The sequence below is a fragment of the Schistocerca nitens genome, chromosome 2 (assembly GCF_023898315.1).
Source record: "Schistocerca nitens isolate TAMUIC-IGC-003100 chromosome 2, iqSchNite1.1, whole genome shotgun sequence".
Lineage (NCBI taxonomy): Eukaryota > Metazoa > Arthropoda > Insecta > Orthoptera > Acrididae > Schistocerca > Schistocerca nitens.
The window spans coordinates 580,247,888-580,270,701 of NC_064615.1; the positions used below are offsets into that span (position 1 = coordinate 580,247,888).

The following is a 22,814-nucleotide window of genomic DNA, read 5'->3' on the forward strand; positions in this document are numbered from 1 at the left end:
ATTGTATATATACTGTAGGTATATTGCCACAAAAGACAATTTCACTACTACAATGATTGTCTTCTGTCTCTTTGTGTTTCATGACAGGAAGCAGACACACCTAGAAGCTGGAAACCCTTATCAGTTGAAGAGAAAATTGAAAATTCACCTCAATACCATTCCTTCCACAAACTGTTGGACTGTGTAGATTCAAGAACTGAAAATGCCATTTTAGACACATTGCAAAACCAATGTTCATTGTAAAGTTGAATGATAAGTAGTAACATATTGCAAAGTGGCCTCTGTTTTGCTTAAAAATACACTGTACTCAAGCAAATATTAAGCTGCTAATAGTTGACAAACAGCACTTATTTAGAATGAAGTAGGCAGTAGTAGCTGTTTTTCAAAATATCAGCCACCTTTCTAATTTACTATGTTACATGTAGGTGGCATAAGTACAGGTAGTATGAAACATTACAGTGGTAGTTGATTGTTGACACAAAAATTATAGATTAAGTTTCTATGGTTTGTTCATCTTTTAACATATACATTAACTCATTCCACACCCCTAAAGGTTCACTTTACATAACAGAATGAATGAATTAGTGAGTGAATGAATGATCCAAAAAGTGAAACTTCTATAGCCCTTCCTAAAATATACAGTGGGGCTGCTACATATAAATTAGATTGTTTCATTAACAACCATTTCATCCATTATGAACTCATTTAAATATAGCGTTATTGATCTGCTACTCAAACCAACAAATACCAGATGTTTAATTTCTTCTCCATTTCTATAATATCATGATGAATTCCTTATCAAATTGCCATTCCGCATAATTTTAGCCTGTATGAGTACTTTACCAAATATTCTTTTGTAGGCTTTAGAATAATCTGCAAATACTTTAGACTTTCATAATTATGAACATACTGTATATAGAGCACCAAGTAGAAATAAGTCAGCTGTCATGCCAAATTAGAGGTTTTATTGACCTGGACCAGTGCATTGAATATGAAGCTAATGTTTGTGATTTTTCAAAAGGCAGCAGTGGTGGAGGTGCCTCAACAAACATGAACAATACATTCAACATGATTCCCACAATATACTGCCCAACAGGATTAACAGAATGTAACATGTTGACTAAATTGCATTGCCCCAGTGCTCTTGTGACTTGCCGTGTAGACACGGTAACAAACATTTATAATCCTCCTAGGCTGTCAATATGAGCTACAAGGTGCTCAATACTCCACAATAGCTGTTGAGCTCATCCAGTACACACAACAATCTTTTTATTTATATCCTGTCTATTCACTAGTCCATCTGTCACTAGTCATAAAAAAAAGGGGGAGGAAAGAACCCTACAGGTTTAGGGAAATCTGTAGGGAAAGGGGTGGAAAGAGGATGGACGGGGGAAGAAAAAGGGAGTGGGGTGGTACATGGTTAAAAGTTATTTGTCATGACAATAATTAAAAGATTTGCTTCTCACACTGAATTTACAGTATGCTTGTAAAGATCAACAGTTAAATCAAGCAATCTTGGCTTTCACAAAAAAATAAATAAATAAAAATACTATATTTAGTGTCATGAATGATGATGGTCTAGTCAAGGATTGTGGATTATTCTGCGCACCTGCATCATACATTCTCAAACAGCCAGTGAGCATTTAATAGCATTATGAGCACTCTCCTGTGAACGTTGTAGCCAATGTGAGCTTTAAAAGTGATTGTAGTGAGTTAATCATCGATTTTTTTTTATTGCATTTGTGGCTAGTTGTCATGGCTCAAGGTGATGGTAAGTGAGAATTCTGCATAAGCAAGCAAGAGACATAATTTGCAGACATGTTTTCTTCAAGTGCAAAGCATGTGTATGCACACAGTGGAGCTGTCGCTTGAAACCAGCAACACTGAAATCCCCCTCTTTACTTCCAGCTGAACAAACTGCTATTGTTTGTGAATCAAACTATACAGGACTCAAAAATCACAAGTCAAAATCTGGTGTGAAAAATTCAGTGACTACTACAAACCTTTAGAACTTTTCAGATGTTCTGAAAACAGCAAAAGTTTCACCGCTGCTAAGAGAAGGTTCTTTTGATAAAATATCAAACTACCAACATGAGTCAACCTTAAATTCTTTTTAAAAAATTCTATAATTTTTTTTATGACAGCCTTATAAATTTTATAAATAAATGTTCACCAATTACCTGCCAACAACAAGGCTTTAAGAAATCTAGATCTACAACAATAGCAATTTTTTGGTTCTTAGACTATGCTGTAAAATCTTTTGATCGGCATAGAAGAGACACCATCCAAAAGCCTTCGATGTCCTGGATTATAAAATCCTGCTTGAAAAATTTGAACAGAGATGAGGTGCAAGAGATTTAGCACCCTGGTTCATATCTAAACAATGCAGGCAGAAGGTATTACTTCACTATGAGTTCAACATTCTGGATAAAGTAAGAAACAGCTCTCTGCTTTCCAGCGAATTATCAATAAAATATGGAGTACCTCAGAGCTCAATTCTAGGACTACTACTCTTCGTCATTTAAGTGGGCAACTTTGTTGAATTTCCGAGTCCCTAAAAAACTATCCTGTTTGCTTACAACACCAGTGCATTGTTCACTGTGTCCAGTCCATAAACATTGCAGTCAACATCAGAAAGTTCTGTAAAAGACATTGAGTGGTTCAACTTTTCAACTAGGGCTTGTATCACTCAAAGAAGATACTGTCACTCAAAGAGTGACACTATCTTCACATTAGTGTGATGATCATTCCCAGTTATATGCCTGATGTCTTCCCCGAATAGTTGAGTTTGTAGTTCAAACTGTTCCTGGCATCCCCAGTAACCTTCTTTACCACGATGTTTCCACATAGAGGCTAAATCACAGGTAACATTGCTGATTTCTGCACTGGGCTTAAAAATATTAGTTACCTGGCATTTGCTACCCCAGGAGTTCCATACCCCTTACTTATCCCAGAATAAAGACACCTTCTTGGTACTTTCAACTCCCTGAATCCTACTTGCAATTTTTCCCCTGTCTTGTTAGAGTATTTCAGAACCTCTTGGGTTGTCTGCGCACTTTTGTCCCCAGCCCCCAGAGCAGTGAATCTGTTGGAGATATCTAGATTAAAGGTGGCAGACTTGCAGGAGCTCTTGCCTGATTTGGCATGTTTGACCACTGTCCAGTCATCTACCTTATTACAGAGGGCCAAGTGGGGACACCTCAGTGTGAAGTCAGGTTAGCTGTCTGGAACCTGTGAAGCTTCAACAACACTGGTAAAACATTATTAGAGTTCAGTCTTTTATTCTCAGTGTTTACAAGTCCTTGTTCTTCTGCACCAGCCTCAGTTGTTCCTCATTTAGCTGTGTATTGGATTCTAGCTGATCTCTGTCGAGTCAGCTCAGTGCTTGCATGACCAGGGGAAGGTGTCAGTGACCCTGGCACTGCAGTAGACTGCTGGTGTGCAGGGCACAGTCATTTGCCCAGCATGAAATGGTTCTTGGACTTGCTGCTGGAGTGTGCTTGGTCCCACTCCAAATTTTACGATGACATCTGATGACTCACCCATAATGCACCTCTGATATATGTCGAAAGTCTTGTGGTCGGTCAATCTCCTCCCTACCTTGGTACGTGTCAGCACATGAAGGAGCCTGAGTGCTGAACAGGAACTTAGATCCCAAGAGGTCCAATACTGACAGCACAGTCAGTTTCTCCAATAGTAGACAGTAAGCAGCAAGTAGCAAGAAGTTCATCAGGTGAAGTCTATCATCTTGAGTATATCTTTGGCTAATTCACAGACAGTGATGGGGCATCTAGGACATAGATTCACTACAATATCATATTCATAGAATTGAGATCTGTTACTGTGAGTGCCATCAATCGCAATGATCAACCCGTGACAAAAGCTGGAGAATTGGAGTATTTAAAAGGAAGTAGCATGAAGCTTTGATGCAAGGCTGAATTTGTAATGACCGCATGTATCCTCATTATTTTGCTATATTCACTCAGCAGGCTGTTAACTGCTGTATCAGATCCTTGCTATGTGTTCTTAATTAAAGAGATAGAGTTTCTTGGAACATGTCTTACAAACTAATGAATATGCTTGTCTCACTTCTTTTGATTTTTCATCACAGTCTCCTTTCTGCTGAATGCGTATTTTCACTCAGCAGACAGTGTCATAATGTGTCGACAACCTGACTCACTTGTGACTTACTGACTCACTTCTGCCTCTATCTCGACTCACTTCTGCCTCTATCTCTAGCATGACTTGAGTTTTCCTGTAGCACTGTGAATGAGTTTAAATTTTTTTTGTAATTTCACCTCTTACTATTCTGTGTTACAACACTTGTTAAACTGACTGCTACCAGCTACAGGTCCCAGCTGTTCTGTAAGTAATTCTGCTTGTGATACCTGCCCAATGAGTTATGAGTCTTAAGATCAGCTGTTCTCTCTCCATAATCATGGAGTGATAGGCACAGTTACTAAAATGCCATCCACGCAGGTAGCTTCAATTTCATAGCATCCAGCATGAAAAAAGTGTAGGCAGTCTTTGCACTCTCAGCAGCTTCTTACCACTTTGCAGCAGTTTCCACACTTGTCCATTATTATTTAACAGTAGCTGTTCAAAATCAATTATACAACCTCTTGCAGTTTTATTTAATAAAACTAAGATGACTTATGATATATATTTTATGGAAAAAGTTTGTGTATGTGATGTATAAACATTTCTGAGTTATCTAACTTTTAGGTTCCTAAACATTTTAAAATATAAGACAATGTTTCCTGTATGTGATTTAACTGTCAATACAGCAATGACTGAAATTAGATTAAGTAGCGTTTGTTATATACTTCCAAATTTTTATCAGATAGCTTGACGAAAAGCTCATAACAGCTATCTATAAATTATTGCCTACTACAGTATTCCTGTTCTTAGCTTTGTTGTCCTTAGAATGAAGTATATCATCACTACTTGACACTTCCTTGCTAGCGATTCATACACCTTGCATAAGCCCATAGCAGTTAGCATCAGATTCAGTTCAGATTCTACTGTATTTAAAACTCCTATTCCCATAGATTGATAATTTATTCATGTAAACTACTTGATAACCATGAAATTTCTCACAAGAAATGTTATGTAGTGGCAGTTACAAGTTCTAAGGAAAGTCTGAACTGCTGTAAACTATAGTATTTGTATGACATTGTTACTCTAAAAAACTGTTGGTGTTAAACGGTCTCATATTTATATGATACTGAGGGGATACTACAGCATAGTTTGCTTCAATAAGAAAATAATAGTTCGAACATCACATACATTATGACTGAACTGAGACATAGGCACTAATTATCTAAATTCTAGCAAACAAATTTCTGTTATGACCTTAATATATGTTATTAACACAGTTGTGTTTGCAGTTATTAAGTAAATCCTTCCTAATAAACTCAAAATGAAAGTTGTATCCATTGAATCTGGGCCGACAAATTACCAGTCAATACTCTTAACCACAGGACAATCATACTGCATATGTAAATCTTTAGCGAGTATTTTACATTTTCCTACTGCTCACTCAGATGAAATATTCTAGGAACTTGAAAGGCACACCTTCTTCTACTCATACAGTTTTATTTTACCTATAGTTTCTGTCAACAGAATTAATGGCCCTTTAGGAATCAACAAACATCTTTTGAATTCAGTAATCTGTGGCATATAATTGACTTCATATTAAATACTTGTTCAGAACATGGTGTGTCCTTCCTAAAACCACGTTGATATTCACATAAATTACTCTCCAGTCTACTCTGTTTAGTATAATCTTGGAAAATATGTAATATGCAACTGGTGGCTAAGAAATTACTCTGTAGTTTTTAACTTCTTGTTTATTGCCTTTCCTACATAGTTGAGTACCCTTGACTCCCTCAGGAGATTTTCTGTTTCCTAGGTTTTCTCAGAAATCTATTTTAGCTTCTTTTTCTTTTCATTTTTGCTAGAGACCATTTCAAACATTCTGGTGTTGTAGAGTCTTCTCTGCTACCTTCATGAGGTTTTAACAACTTCTTCAATTTCTTTCATAGTTGGTAGTAAATTGTCTTCTAGATCTTCATGAGTGTTTGAATATTCGAGCTTGTGGATTGGTACTGTGCAATTAAGTTGCTAATAAAAATATTTTACAAGTATTTCAAAATTTTCAGTGTTATGTAAGCCAAATTGGTCAATATATTAATTTTACTTATGTAATTGATGTGTTTAAATATATTTAAATTTTATGACTAATAGTTTAAAATTGTGAGAAATTGAAATAGTAACAAGAGGAAACAAACGAGGTCCATGAGTTACTAGTCCGTGCACTACTCTACACAGCCACAGTGCTGATACAGCAATGGCTCCTCAAAAATTCCTTATACTATACGCTTGCACAATAAGCCACATCCAGTTTCAAAGACAAATACTGACCTGGTGCTGTGAGCAACACAGCACTCGTAGTGCTGGCAGGGATTATGTCACATCAGATCATGTGCAGCCGAAAACAAACATCTGTGTCCCTTGTCTGTACTGATCATAGTTCAACTGACTATCATGTCAGCACTCAACACTGGTTTCAGATTATCATGGAGCGAGCACTAAAAATATATTTTTAGCCATTTTATTTGCATATGAACATACATTCTAAGAGGAATGGTGTAATTTTAGTATACTTTTTGGCTCACATTGAAGAGAAATGATGTAATTTTATTGTCATTTTACAATGTGCTGTAGCACATTAGCTTGTGCTAACTGGCTGCCACTGATCACATATTTAGAAACATGAAATACAATACAAACACTTGTTAAACTAGTTTCAACTAGAATTATAAAATCTTCAATTACATGAAATTTTTGTGAATGTTTTGACTGTCTTTAGTCTAAAGAGCAGATTTTTTTACCAATTTTCTGTCATTCCATTCTGTTTCACTTTAAATGGAAAGTCTGGCGTATATAGTCTAACATTTGTTATCTTTTTGTGTGTTCCAGCACGTTTATCCGCTTCAGAAATCATTCTGCGCCCAGCATTACAATTGTGTAAGTTATTCACATTTTCTTTTCCTCATTTGCTTGCTATAAAATGGGGTAAGGAGCAGGATGGCATGGCCTGACTAGACCATTCTAGAATGGTATTTACATTCCCAGTATTTAGTCAGGATTCACATTACTCTATGTGTCAGATGTTGAGGTATATTCACTAAAAAGAAAAAAAGATGCAGATTCATGTTTATTAAGATGCATTTTATAAATCTTTACGTAAGTTTTATGTGTGGAAACTAGCTTAGTACCCATTATTTTGCTCACATAGACTGTATGGCCTGCAGAGATTTTTGTTTTGATTTTATTTAATTGAATTTTTATGTTATTCACAAATTGCAACACCTCCTAAGCTTTTAGTGCTGATTAAGGCCACATAAGCATGTACTTCTGATCAAAAAGCGATTCTGGTAGCTGGAGTCCAAAGTTTTTGTTAATAATGCTTTTTGCGTTCTTGTGGAGATACTTCCATAGAAGCTTTCATCCCTTGACAAATTTTTCTATATATCTAATTGAAAAGTAAAATACTACTTCTGCTTTTCATAAATTTAGCTTTAAATTTTTTTTTTAATGTAACAAAATAGTTTCTTAGAAATTTTCATCCCCTATTGCACTCCCTTAGGGGTTGAATTTCCAGAAACACTGAAAGACAAATTTTTTTGTTTCATAGTGAAATGTCAAATACCAGTTGTCATGGAGTTAGCTTTACAAATCCTGTAGTAGTTCTTTAGTAATTATTTATTTTTTGGAAAAAACTTCCACACACTATTTTACCCCCTTAGTGGTCAAAAATTCTGAAACTGGTGAAACGTATTTTTTATTTTATGACTGAGAAATCAAATACCAGGTTTCATAGTTCTAGCTTCAAAATTTCCTTAATAGTGACATACTTTCAAAAAGCCTTTCCTCCCATATTTCACCCCATTAGCAATATTTCAGACAATCCCTTGTTAAACAATGCCTACAGTGTAAGATGCACATCCTCTCCACACTTCAAGTTTCTGTCCTTAGCAGTTTGGCTGGGTGATGCTGAGTCAGTGAATCAGTCTGACCATATTTCAACCCCTTAGGGGTTGAATTTCCAAAAACAGTGAAACATAGTTTTTCATCTCTTAACTAAGAAGCCAAATACCAATTTTAAAGATTTACCTTTAGAAGAGCTTTCACAATGGAATATTTTAATAAAACATTTCAGCCCCTATTTCACCCTCACAGGAGTTGAATTTCCAAAAATGGAGAAACATGTAATTTTTTATTTCTAACTGAGACACCAGATTTAAATTTTTAGATTTAGCTTTAAAAATGCTTGCATATTGACATATTTTCATAAAAAATCTAATTCCATATTTCACCACCTTAGGGGCTTAATTTCCAAAAACACTGAAAAATATTTTTTTATTTGTGATCGAGAAGTCAAATCCCAGTGTTCATAGATGTAGCTTTAAAAATACTTTAGTAGTTCTTTAATAAAGATATATTTTCAAAAAAAGCTTTTACCCACTATTTCGCTCTCCATAGGGTAAATTTCCAAAAAATGCTGAAACACATATTTCTTTACTGCTGGTGAAGAAACCGAATATCAATTTTTGTAGGTCTATCTTCAAAATTGCCTTAATAGTGACATTTTTCAAAAACCTCTTCATCCTCTGTTTCACCCCAGTATGGTTGCAATTTTGAAAAATCCCTCCTTGAATGATACCTATAGTATAAGATCCACACCTTCTCCAAATTTCAAGTTTCTGTCCTTAGCGATTTGGGCTGGGAAATAATGAGTCAGTCAGTCAGTCAGGACATTGCCTTTTACATGTAGAGATATAATTACAGTTTCAACAAGAGCTTTAAATTCAACTAACCCAGCCCAAACCATTTATTTCCAGTTGTATTACAGGTGTTCTGTTATGCAGTACTGATACTGTGAAAACAAATTAATCCTGACATTGTAAAGTATATGACTCATAAGAAACGTATGATATTAATGTGCGTATCTGCAGTATGTGTAATACATGGCATGTTTTGGGAACCGATCTGGCACCGAGCTGTCATTAAGTAGTGTCTAGCTGGTAATCCCAGGATTTAGAACTGTTTTATGAGGAAAGTTTTATGTGGCTAATGTCGCAAAGGCTATGTCCTTACTTCTAATGGATAGGTTTGAGACTTTGCCTCCCTCAGATAATGAGACACAGCCAGTAGGTCTTGGCCCTTTTGCAAGAGCAGCATTTTCTCCTTTGTTGAGATCCGTGATCTTCAGGGGGGAGGGGAGGGAGGGGGGTGGAAGATTCTATTAATTGTTGGCAGCTCTAGTGTCTGGTGGATGATGGTCCCTCATTGGGAAATACTACTACAGTATTGGAATGAATAAAATATCCACATGAAAAGTATGTTTCAAAGAATGTTGTGCCAGGAAAAGAAGGCCATCAAGAGAGGAATTGAGAGCACTTGCTGTAGTCAGCTGCATATTGTCATTCACATCAGTGTCAATGATGTCAGCTGCCTGAGATCTGAGGCCATTCTCAGTTCTTTCCTGAGACTGGTAGAAGTGGTGAAACTCTGAGTCTACCAGTAGAGAAACCATCAGATAATGCAACTACTTCTACTGAACAGATGCCAAATGCATAAATAGTGAGAGTTGTTGTTAAGGGAATCCATCTGGAGACTGGTTTGATGCTGCTCTCCAGGCTAGTCTATCCTCTGCAAGTCTCTCCACCTTAGCATAACAATTGTGGCTTGCATACTGTAAAAACATTTTTACTGTCATTCAAGTCTTGGTCTTCCTCTGTGTAATTTACCTCCTCCCAACTCTCCTCCATAACCAAATCAACTATTCATGGATGACTCAGGATGTTTCTTATCAGATTCAGTACATCTTCATTAGTTATTCAATCTACTCAACTTGTCTTGAGCATTCTTCTAAAACATCACTTTTCATTAGCTTCTAATATTTTCTCTTTTGCAATGTTTAAGATGTGCTGAGGTGACAAAAGTCATGGGATACCTTCTAATATCATGTCGGACCTCCTTTTGCGTGATGAAGTGCAGCAACTTGACATGGCATGGACTTGGCAAGACATTGGAAGTCACCTGCAGAGAAGTATTGAGCTATGCTGCCTCTATAGCCATCCATAATTGTGAAAATGTTGCCGGTGCAGGATTTTGTGCATGAACTGACCTCTCAGTTATGTCCCTTAAATGTTCAGTGGGATTCATGTCGGGTAATCTGGGTGCCAAACCAATCACAAACAGTTGTAGCCTGCTGACATGGCACATTATTGTTTGGGAACGTGAAGTCCATGAATGGCTGCAAATGGTCTTGAAGTAGCTGAACATAACAATTTCCACCAACCAATAGTCAGTTCAGTTGGAACAGAGGACACAGTTCATTCCGTGTAAACCCAGCCCACACCATTATAAAGTCACAACCAGCTTGCATGGTGCCTTGTTGCCAGCTTGGGTCCATGGCTTCATGGGATCTGCACACATTGAAACTCTACTATCAGCTCTTGCCAACTGAAATTGGAACTCATCTCAATAGGCCATAGTTTTGCAGTTATCTAGGGTCCAACTGATATGGTCACAAACCCAAGAGAGGCGCAGCAGGTGATGTCATGCTGTTAGCAAAGGCATTTGTATCAGTCATCTGCTGCCATAGCCTACTCTCATCAAATTTCGCCACACAGTCCTAACAGATGTGTTCGTCGTACCTCTCACATTGATTGCTGCAGTTATTTCACGCAGTGTTGCTTGTCTGTTAGCACTGACAACTATATGCAGACACTGCTGATCTTAGTCATTAAGTGAAAGCCATCGACCACTGCATTATCTATGGAGAGAGGTAATGCCTGAAATTTTATATTTGGAGCACACTCTTGACACTGTGGAGCTCGGAATATTTAATTCTCCCACAATTTCTGAAATAGAGTGGCTCATGCGTCTAGCACCAAATACCATTTAACCTTAAAAGTCTGTTAATTCCGATCATGTAACCATAATCATGTCAGAACTATTTTTGCATGAATCACCCGAGTACAAAGGACAGCTCTGCCAGTTGACTGCCCTTTTATACCTTGTGCACACAATATTACTGCCATCTGTATATGTGCATATCGCTATCCAATGACTTTTGTCACCTCGTAAATCATAGATTCAGATTACATTGTGCATGGTGGTATTGTACCACACACACATAGTCTGCATAGCAGGTGGAACAGTTTTTCATGTGTGGTTCTTCCAAGGATGTTAATAATTCTGAGCCAAAGTCATTTACTCGAGGTACTTGTTTCTACCTAGGTCCTTAGTGCTCTGACCAAGTCATTTTGCATTATTGCATCAGTCATATTATCTTCACACGCTCGCACCTTCTTTTCCATAATATTGTCTTGAAGTTTCTTTCTTTTATATAGTCATTCCATAATGTTAAGTCCTTCATTGTGGATGATGCAAGCTGTTGTAGTAAATGATGATTCCCAAGTTGAACTTCAAAACACCTTATTCATGGCACAAGTTTAGAAAAAAGTAAAGTTCATATAACAGCTGAAAGGCCATTAGTGATCACTTGAGAATAACACAAACAAAGTCCACTGGCATAATAACAGTTGTGTGGGAAGTCTCATCTCAGTTGGCTGTAGAAGTGCCACCTGTGGGGCCCATGCTGTGTGGCATACAGTGAAGCAGTGCAGAGATCGTATGGGGTAGAACGACTTGTCCAGGCTGGTCTCAGTGAGTTCCAATTGATGACCTAAGAGGTGTAGACAACTCCTGGCTTGGAACTGAACGTGCAATTGAGCTTTGATGCTGGAGGTTATGCTTTGCCCTAAACATCCAGCAGGCAGAACTATGTCAGCAACCATGTCATGTTTGGACAGTAGTGGCAGTAGTGTGGTTTTGCAGAAACAAAATCGACGATTACTGTGCAAAGAAATTATCATCATGTGTATGAATGTGATCCATCTGATGTGAAAACAATTAAGGAATGGTACAGGAAGCTTATGGCAACAGGAAGTGTTCTGAAAAATTCTGGCAGTGCACATTATAAGCCCACGTAAGTCAATTCGTCAAGCATCTAAGCAACTTGATGTACCTTGATCAAAATAGCATCTTGTAGTTCACCAGAATCTTCTTGTATGTGCTTACAAAATGCAAATTCTGCAACATCTGACGCCGAATGACAAACCACGCTGACAACAATTTGCTGTGGATATGCAGCAGTGTATTGATATGGATGCTAGCTTCCTGGAAAGATGTTAATTCTCAGCTGAGGCAATCATTCATATATCAGGAAGGGTTAATAGGCATAATGTTCAGCTTTGGAGTTCGCAAAATCTGCATGTTGTCATTGAACATGTTCGTGATAGCCCTAAACTAAACGTATGGTGTGGGCTAATGCACGACGGGATTGTTGGACTGTTCTTCTTCGCGGAACAAACAGTGAATGGGTCAGTGTATCTGGACATGTTGGAGCAGTTTGTGTACCCTCAGATATGAGACTTGCAACCCAACATCATTTTTCAACAAGATGGAGCTCTGCTGCATTGCTCAACGGCCATTCGCAAGTTCCTGGACAGGAAATTTCCCGATTGTTGGATCGGACGTAGGGGGACCCATTGCCTAGCGACCACGCTCACCTGACTTTAAGCTGCTTGACTTCTTCATGTGGGGATTTGTGAAGGACTGCGTGTATGCAACCGAAGTGGACAATATTGTTATGTTGCGACATCGTATCACTAATGTGATTGCAACAATAACAGAGGAAATGTTACAAAGAACTTGGCAAGAAATTGATTATAGACTCAATATTCTTTGTGCTACAAATGGTTCACATGTAGGGGTGTATTGATGATAAATAAATAAATTCTTTGAGATGCTCTACAATGTCGTGCATTTTTCAGTGTCATATCTACTATGATGTTTTTTTTTCTCTGGGTCTTTGAAATCAGGTAGGTTTGAGTGGGACACCCTGTACAATAATATACTCCTGGAAATTGAAATAAGAACACCGTGAATTCATTGTCCCAGGAAGGGGAAACTTTATTGACACATTCCTGGGGTCAGATACATCACATGATCACACTGACAGAACCACAGGCACATAGACACAGGCAACAGAGCATGCACAATGTCGGCACTAGTACAGTGTATATCCACCCTTCGCAGCAATGCAGGCTGCTATTCTCCCATGGAGACGATCGTAGAGATGCTGGATGTAGTCCTGTGGAACGGCTTGCCATGCCATTTCCACCTGGCACCTCAGTTGGACCAGCGTTCGTGCTGGACGTGCAGACCGCGTGAGACGACGGGTCATCCAGTCCCAAACATGCTCGATGGGGGACAGATCCGGACATCTTGCTGGCCAGGGTAGTTGACTTACACCTTCTAGAGCACGTTGGGTGGCACGGGATACATGCGGACGTGCATTGTCCTGTTGGAACAGCAAGTTCCCTTGCCGGTCTAGGAATGGTAGAACGATGGGTTCGATGACGGTTTGGATGTACCGTGCACTATTCAGTGTCCCCTCCACGATCACCAGTGGTGTACGACCAGTGTAGGAGATCGCTCCCCACACCATGATGCCGGGTGTTGGCCCTGTGTGCCTCAGTCGTATGCAGTCCTGATTGTGGCGCTCACCTGCACGGCGCCAAACACGCATACGACCATCATTGGCACCAAGGCAGAAGCGACTCTCATCACTGAAGACGACACGTCTCCATTCGTCCCTCCATTCACGCCTGTCGCGACACCACTGGAGGCGGGCTGCACGATGTTGGGGCGTGAGCGGAAGACGGCCTAACGGTGTGCGGGACCGTAGCCCAGCTTCATGGAGACGGTTGCGAATGGTCCTCGCCGATACCCCAGGAGCAACAGTGTCCCTAATTTGCTGGGAAGTGGCGGTGCGGTCCCCTACGGCACTGCGTAGGATCCTACGGTCTTGGCGTGCATCCGTGCGTCGCTGCGGTCCGGTCCCAGGTCGACGGGCACGTGCACCTTCCGCCGACCACTGGCGACAACATCGATGTACTGTGGAGACCTCACGCCCCACGTGTTGAGCAATTCGGCGGTACGTCCACCCGGCCTCCCGCATGCCCACTATACGCCCTCGCTCAAAGTCCGTCAACTGCACATACGGTTCACGTCCACGCTGTCGCGGCATGCTACCAGTGTTAAAGACTGCGATGGAGCTCCGTATGCCACGGCAAACTGGCTGACACTGACGGCGGCGGTGCACAAATGCTGCGCAGCTAGCGCCATTCGACGGCCAACACCGCGGTTCCTGGTGTGTCCGCTGTGCCGTGCGTGTGATCATTGCTTGTACAGCCCTCTCGCAGTGTCTGGAGCAAGTATGGTGGGTCTGACACACCGGTGTCAATGTGTTCTTTTTTCCATTTCCAGGAGTGTATATTCCTTCCATCTCTCAGCCTTCCTTTCTTTGTTTGGTAGTGGCTTGCAGTCTGAGCTCTTGTCCATTTTGTCCACACAGTTACTTGTCTTTACTACTGTTACTACTACTACTACTGCTGCTACTACTACTACTACTACTACTACTACTAAACGCACATTTAAGTTTCCTAAATGTGGATCTTACCTACAGTAAGCAAGATTTTGCATTTCTACTCTGGCAATATCTGCGTTGCTGTCTTTTACCTGCTGAAGTCTCATTTACAGACATCTATATTCTCTTTTGCCTGCTTCATTTGTTTCATTTTTTTTAATTTTACCCCTTCGTCAGTTGAATTTAATACCTTTTTGTTATTTAAGAATTTCTGTGGTCCCTGTCTGTTTGCCTAGATATCGATACTGTCTTTACTTTCCTCTCTCAAAGCTACCCATTCATCTTCTGCTGTATGTCTTATGTTAATTTCAGCTAATTGTTAGTCTACCTAATGCTCCTTTTGAAACTCTCAACAACATCTAGCTCTTTCAACTTATCTGAGTCCCACTTCTTTAGTTTCCTACCTTTTTGCAATTTCTCCAACTTTAATGTGCATTGTGTAAGTAATAAATTACAGTTGGAGTCCATATATCCTCCTGGGAATATTTTACAGTTAAAAATTTTATTTCCAAGTCTCTATCTTACACTGAAGAGCCAAAGAAACTAGTACGCTTGCTTAATATCATGTAGGGCCCAAACTAGCATGCAGAAGTGTCACAACATGGCATGGTGTGGACTCAACTGATGTCTGAAATAGTGCTGAAGGGAACTGACTCCATGAAACCTGCAGGGCTGTCCATAAATCCATAAGATTACGAGGGGGTGGAGATCTCTTCCGAACAGCACGTTGCAAGGCATCCCAGGTATGCTCAATAATGTTTCTGTATGAGGAGTTTGGTGGCCAGTGGAAGCGTTTAAACTCAGAAGAGTGTTCCTGGAGCCATTCTGTAACAATTCTGTATGTATGAGGTATCACATTGTCCTGGTGAAATTGCCCAAGTCTGTCGGAATGCATAATGGACATGAATGGATGCAGGTGATCAGACAGAATACATCTGTTCATGTCACCTGTCAAAGTCATATCTAGACATATCAGGGGTCCCATATCACTCCATCTGCATGCGCCACACACCATTACAAAGCCAGCCATTACTATTAACAACTTGAACAGTCCCCTGCTGCCATGCAGGTTCCATGGAATCTTGAGGTTGTCTCCAAACCCGCACACATCCACCCACCCAACATAATTTGAAATGAGACTTGTCCAACCAGGCAACATCTTTCAGTCGTCAACAGTCCAATATTGGTATTGATGGGCCCAGGCAAGGTGTAAAGCTTTGTGTCATGCAATCATCAAGGGTACATGAGTGGGCCTTCATCTCCGAAAGCCCATATCAATGATGTTTCATTGAATGGTTGGCATGCTGACACTTGTTAATGGCCCATTGTTGAAATCTGCAGCAATCTGCAGAAGGGATGCATTTCTGTGTTGTTGAACAATTCTCTTCAGTCATTGTTGGTCCCAGGATCTTTTTCCAGCCGCAACAATGTCAGAGACTTGAGGTTTTACCGGATTTCTTATATTCATTCATGAAATCGTTGTACGGCAAAATCCCCACTTCATCACTACCTCAGAGGTGCTGTGTCCTGTCACTCTAGCACTGACTATAACACCACGTTCAAACTCACTTAAATCTTGATAACCTGATATTGTAGCAGCTGTAACCAGTCAAACAACTGCGACAGACACTTGTTGTCTTAGATAGGCATTGCCGACTGCAGCACCATTTTCTGCCTGTTTACATATCTCTGTATTTGAATATGCATGCCTGTAACAGTTTCTTCGGCACTCTAGTGCATAATCTTCCTGAAACCTACTGATGTCTACATTTCTCTACCAAGTGTACAACCTTCTTTTGTGTTTCTTAAACAAATATTAGCAATGATTAATTTATGTTCTGTGTAGGCTATTGCCAGGTGGCCACTCCTCCACATCTTTTCTCCCAGTCCATATTTTCCCATTATTTTTCCAGCTCTTCCTTTTCACACTATTGAATTCCAGTCCCCCATCACAATAAAATTTTCGTCTCCCATAACAATCTAAGTAATATATTTTTTAGCATCATACATTCTTTCATTCTCTTCATTGTCTGGAGTGCTGGTAGGCATATAAGCTTGTACTGCTGTCATGGATATTGGTTTTGTGTCTACCTTGGCTATTATAATGCATTCACTAAGCTGTTCATGGTAGCTCACCTGCATTCCCACTTTTTTTATTCTTTATTAGACCTATTCCTGCATTAATATTTGATTCTGTGTTAATATTCACTTGACCTGAAATTGTGTTCTGCATCACCAGGCTTTACTAATCCCCACTGTATCCAACTTCAAAGTAACAGTTTCTGTATTCTAGTTATCTAATGTACCAACAAAATTAATGAGTCTCATATTCCTTGCTCTGACCTTTAGAATGCCAGTTACATTAATTCTTCTGGTGACAATGTGGGACGAATTATAATTTTCTGTCTCATCACATGTAGCTCTTTCAAACATAACAATGAAATAGGTCTGTAGTTCCCCCATTTCGAATTATTTGACCTTACCTTTTTCTGAATTGATTAGATTAGATTAGAGTACTTTCCATTGCAATTGATCCTTAGTGAGGGGATCCCTTATGATGTAAAACATGCCAGAAAAACAAGAATACAGAGTAAATATTCACAATGAAAAACAAATATGCCAATGTACCTTCCACAGATCCCAAGTGAAATGATTGTCATGGATGTGGAATTCATCAAAAAATGTAAACGTAATTTTATTTAAAAGGTAATAAATACTAAATAGAAATATCATTTTACAACACTTGTTTACAATGATCAAGTTTCTGGACTGAACCTGTACAGAAGTCAGATTGTACTGTTCAGTATTATTAGTAACACACACACATCAATTGGTTTCACTAATAAATTCATCAGTGGAGTAGGAGTAGTTTGCCACCAATAAACTCTTTATACTTCTTGTAAACTGGACTGTATAGGTAGTTGAACTTTTTATAGCTGCTGGCAAGTTATTGAAAATCTATGTTCCTGAAAAGTGGCCACCTTTTCCGACCAAAGAATTCCATGAACTGAGCTGTTAGTTGGAAAAAGTGATATATTTTTAATGGCAAATTTTGTTGAGGAATAAATATATTGGGAAGCTGTTATAACGTCAAGTTGAACATATATATTTCAGAACGACACAACACATATAAGTCACAGAGTAAGTTGACAAGCAAGACATGTGCACACGTTAACATTCGAATGAGCACTGAGTCCCAGTCTAGCGGCCGCTGCTCGGCTGGCCGCTTAGGTGGCGCAGCTGCTGCATGGCTGGCAGAGAGCCCCGCACGTAGAGGACGTGCGTAATTGCGCAGCGGCACTTTGAATGATCGGCGAGTCACAACACTTTTCCCCCCTTTGAAATTGTTGCACTGGTCCTGATGGAGGTGTCCTGGAGATGGCTAACGTCCATAGGCGTTGTTTGACTCACCGTAAAGTCTCGAGGAGGAGGCTTGCCGTATGGACGGAAGTGTCCCCGATGATAACAGGTCGAGATGACAGTAGACATAGGGGTCGAATCTGCTGGGGCCCCATACACCAATCCGCCCATTGCGGCAAGTCCAGTTGATATAACAGGAGACATGGGCGATGTGTCTGCGTCCGTTGGAGGAGGAGGTGAGTAGATTGGCTCTTACAGAGGATGGTCATCCGGTTCCTGCATGGGCACGTCTCCTGGTGGCGTCCGTTCTTGTGCTGGCATTGCGATGACGGTGAGAGGGCTGCGTTGTGAGTATTGAGAGATGCCAAGATCCCGAGCGTCAGGTGGAGCCAAAGGTGGTGTAGCGGCATTCGGAACAGGCGTTGCCGGCACACGAGGCCGAAGCTGGTCCGAATGACGCACTGCAACACCCGTGTCCATCCGGATTTCATACAGGCATCAGCCACGGTGTCGTAAGATGCGGCCCAGGCTCCATTTTGGCTGCCTGCCATATACCCGTGCCCAGACGAGGTCGTCGGCGGTGAACCGGCCAAGTGAAGGCCCCGTGGCTGTGAGGTGGAAGGCCGCAGAAGATGAAGTAGCGTGCGGGGCTGTCGGCCATGTAAAAGCTCAGCCGGGCTGTGGTCGCCCATGGGGGTGAAACGGTAAGACGCCAGGAACTGGAGAAGCGCCTCATCAGCAGCAGAAGAAGTCGGAAGTTTCTGCATCTGAGCCGTAAATGTGCGGACCAGTCGTTCAGCCTCACCGTTTGATTGTGGATAGAACGGCAGGGCCGTGACATGCATTACGCCGTGACGAGCACAAAAATCCGCAAATTCGGAAGAGGCAAATTGCGGACCATTATCAGTAACAAGAGTAGAGGGGAGGCCTTCCAAAGAAAAAATGCGGGCGAGAGCACTTGTGGTTGCCGTGGTGGCAGGCGACGTGCAACGGACAATGAAAGGAAAGTTAGAGTAGGCGTCAATGACAAGGAGCCAATAAGTACCTAAAAAGGGTCCCGCAAAGTCAGCATGAATGCGCTCCCAGGGCTTCTCAGGCGAAGGCCACGGTGACAAAGATGACTTTGGGGCAGCGGTCTGTGATGCACGAGGGCCGCAGGCGGCGACCATGTGTGCTATTTCAGAGTCGATGCCAGGCCAGTACACATGACGGCGCGCCAGAGATTTCGTGCGAGACACACCCCAGTGCCCTTGGTGAAGGAGGCGCAAGACCGAAGCACGCAAAGACACAGGTACCACAACACGCGGCGAAGCATTGTCAGTGGAAAGGAGGATAACATCATCCCTAGCCGTGAGGCGGTAGCGCAAAGCGTAGTAGTTCCGCAACGGATCAGAAGTCTTAGCGGACGGGCGATCTGGCCAACCCTTCTGAATACAGCGTAAAACCCGGGAGAGGGTAGGGTCAGAACCCGTAGCAGCCGCCAGCCTGTCCCCAGTGATGGGGAACTCGTCCACAACCCACTGCTCGGCAACATCCAGGTGGAAACAGTTGAGCCGTTGGCCGGAAATGAATCTCATAATTGAAACGAGACAAGTAAAGAGCCCAACGCTGGAGGCGGTGTGCAGCCTTGTCGAGAAGTGACGTTGATGGATGAAACAAGGAAACAAGTGGTTTGTGATCCGTAACAAGATGAAATTTTGAGCCATAGAGAAAAACACCAAACTTATGAAGAGCACAAATAATGGCCAAAGCTTCTTTTTCAATTTGAGAATACTTTTGTTGGGCATCCGTGAGCATTTTCGAGGCATAAGCAATGGGTTCCGAACCGTCAGAAAAGCAGTGCGCAAGGACTGCACCGACCCCATATTGAGAGGCGTGTGCGGCAAGAACAAGATGTTGGCCAGGTCGATAAGTAGCCAGGCACGGGGCATGTTTCAGCATAGTCTTCAATTTCTGGAAAGCCACATCGCATGACACGGACCAGTGAAAAGGCACGTTTTTATGCAACAGACGATGCAACGGCTGAGCCACCGAAGCCGCAGACGGTAAAAACTTGTGATAGAATGCTATCTTCCCCAAGAAGGCCTGCAGTTCCTTAACAGATGTAGGGCAAGGAAGGGCATCGATCGCAGCGACAGTTTGCTGAAGCAGACGAATACCATCCCAAGAGAGTTGAAACCCCAAGTACATGATAGATGCCTGACAAAATTGTGATTTCTGAAGATTACACTTCAAGACCGGCAGTCTGTAAGACATGAAAAAGTGTGTGGAGATTTTGAAGATGTTCTTCAGTGGTGGAGCCAGTGACAACAATGTCGTCCATGTAATTGATACACCCAGGGACAGGGAGCAATAATTGTTCCAAGAATCGCTGAAAGAGAGCAGGGGCGCTAGCAACCCCGAAAGGCAAGCGTTGGTATTGATAGAGGCCGAAAGGTGTGTTAAGGATCAGAAACTGCCGGGAAGCAGCATCGAGAGGAAGTTGATGATAAGCTTCCGACAGGTCAATTTTAGAAAAATACTGGCCTCCAGCAAGTTTAGTGAACAGTTCTTCAGGTCGGGGCATAGGGTAAGTGTCGATGAGGCATTGAGCATTTACAGTGGCTTTGAAATCGCCACAGAGATGAATATCACCATTTGGCTTAGCAATGACAACGACAGGAGAGGACCACTCACTGGAAGTGACAGGAAGCAAGACCCCTGAAGTGGTGAGACGATCCAGTTCCCGTTTTACCCGATCACGAAGGGCCACAGGAATGGGCCGAGCCCGAAAAAACTTAGGCCGAGCAGTGGGTTTGAGCGTGATATGAGCTTCAAAGTCGTTTGCACGGCCTAACCCAGGAGAAAAAAGGGACGAAAATGTCATCGACAAGGAATCCAATTGAGCATAAGGAATAGCATCAGAGACGATATTGACAGAGTCATCTACGGAGAACCCAAAAACACGAAAGGCATTGAAACCAAAAAGATTCTCTGCATTACTCTGGTCGACCACAAATGTGGGAACAGTGGGAACGACGGATTTGTAAGATACTTCAGCATTAAATTGTCCCAAGAGAGAAATCTTCTGTTTATTGTACGTCCGTAATTGCCGAGTGACAGGTGACAGGAGTGGAGAACCCAATTGAATATACGTCTGAGAATTAATTATAGTGGCAGCAGAACCGGTATCCACCTGCATGCGAACATCTCGACCAAGGATTTGGACATTGAGGAATAACTTCCCTGAAAGGGAAGAAGTGCAATTGACAGACAAAACAGAATCAGAATCAGCGTCATGTTCATGAACATCATGTATGCTGTTGGATATGCGAACAGAAGACACATGACCTTTCTTTTTGCAATTGTGACACACAGCCCAACATTGGGGTCAATCCTCACGTGAATGTTTCGTAAAACACCGCGGACATGAAGGAAGTTGCCGGGGGTTTTGCTGCAGTTTCTTAGCGGGTTGTTTACGGCTAGGCCGAGGCTGCGCGTGGGAGTGCACTGCGGCCACGTCGGCCGGCGGGGATGCGCCGCACGCGTCGTCAACAGTGCACAGAGGTTGTATTTCCCCGACATCACCCCACGCCTCTATTTGCGCCCCAGCGGCGCGAGAAATTTCAAAAGACTACGCAATGGAGAGAAGTTCATCTAGAGTCGGATTTGTCAACTGAAGGGCACGTTGCCGAACTTCTTTGTCGGGCGCCGACTGGATAATAGCATCCCGTACCATGGAATCGGCATAGGATTCTTTGTGAACGTCAGTAACAAATTGACACTTTCAACTGAGGCCGTGAAGTTCAGCAGCCCAAGTGTGATAGGATTGATGCGGCTGTTTTTGACAACGATAAAAGGCAACACGAGAGGCTACCACATGCATTTGCTTTTGAAAATAGACAGACAGAAGTGAGCACATTTCAGCAAAGGACAAAGACACAGGATCCTGCAAAGGAGCCAATTGCGACAACAACCGATACATTTGAGGTGAAATCCAGGAAAGGAACAGAGACTTACATGGTTGTTCATCAGTGACATGAAATGCCAAGAAGTGCTGTCGAAGACATTTTTCATAATCAGATCAGTCTTCTGCTGTCTCGTCGTAAGGAGGAAAAGGAGGTATAGCCAACGACGAGAAACGCCCCGCATTTGACGCCGCGATGAAATCGCGAATCGCCGCTGTTAGAAGCGTTTGCTGTTCAAGGAGACTTTGCAATAGTTGCTCGACAGTAGCCATGGAAACCTGTGGGTCAACGGTGAAAAGGAAAAATCCACTACCTCGTCGCCAATTGTTATAACGTCAAGTTGAACATCTATATTTCAGAATGACACAACACATATAAGTCACAGAGTAAGTTGACACGCAAGACATGTGCACACGTTAACATTCGAATGAGCACTGAGTCCCAGTCTAGCGGCCACTGCTCGGCTGGCCACTTAGGTGGTGCAGCTGCTGCATGGCTGGCAGACAGCGCCGCACGTAGAGGACGCGTGTAATTGCGCGGCAGCACTTTGAATGATCGGCGAGTCACAACAGAAGCAGTAGCCAGTATCTTTAGTTCCCTAAACAAGCCTCGGCAAACATTCTTGAGTTCACGCCGCAAATAGTTCTTATTACACGTTTCTAGACCTGGAAAGCTTAAGATTGACTTGATGTGTTACCCTATAAAATAATCCCGTAGGACATTATGGAATAAAAGTAAGCATGGTATGCCATCTTTTTCATTTTTATATCCCTGTGTCTTATAACATTTGCAAATAGAGATTTGTTTAGGTGCTTTAGAAATTCTGTGGTGTGCTCCTCCCAGTTGAATTTATTATCAAGCTGTAATCCCAAGCATTTAACACTGTCCACTTCATCTACCCACATGTCATCATATTTTAGGCATATACAGGTGGG

The 22,814-nt window shown here is 41.7% G+C and overlaps 1 protein-coding gene across 3 annotated transcripts in view; it reads left to right on the forward strand.

The window, feature by feature from the left end:
• Positions 1–22,814, forward strand: part of LOC126236637 (stimulator of interferon genes protein homolog) — a 351,257-nt gene that overhangs the window by 171,063 nt on the left and 157,380 nt on the right. For all 3 annotated transcript variants that reach the window (XM_049946092.1, XM_049946090.1, XM_049946091.1), the window contains one exon: positions 6,985–7,032. In XM_049946092.1, coding sequence (XP_049802049.1) covers positions 6,985–7,032 — 48 coding nt within the window. The remainder of the gene's footprint in view (positions 1–6,984; positions 7,033–22,814) is intronic.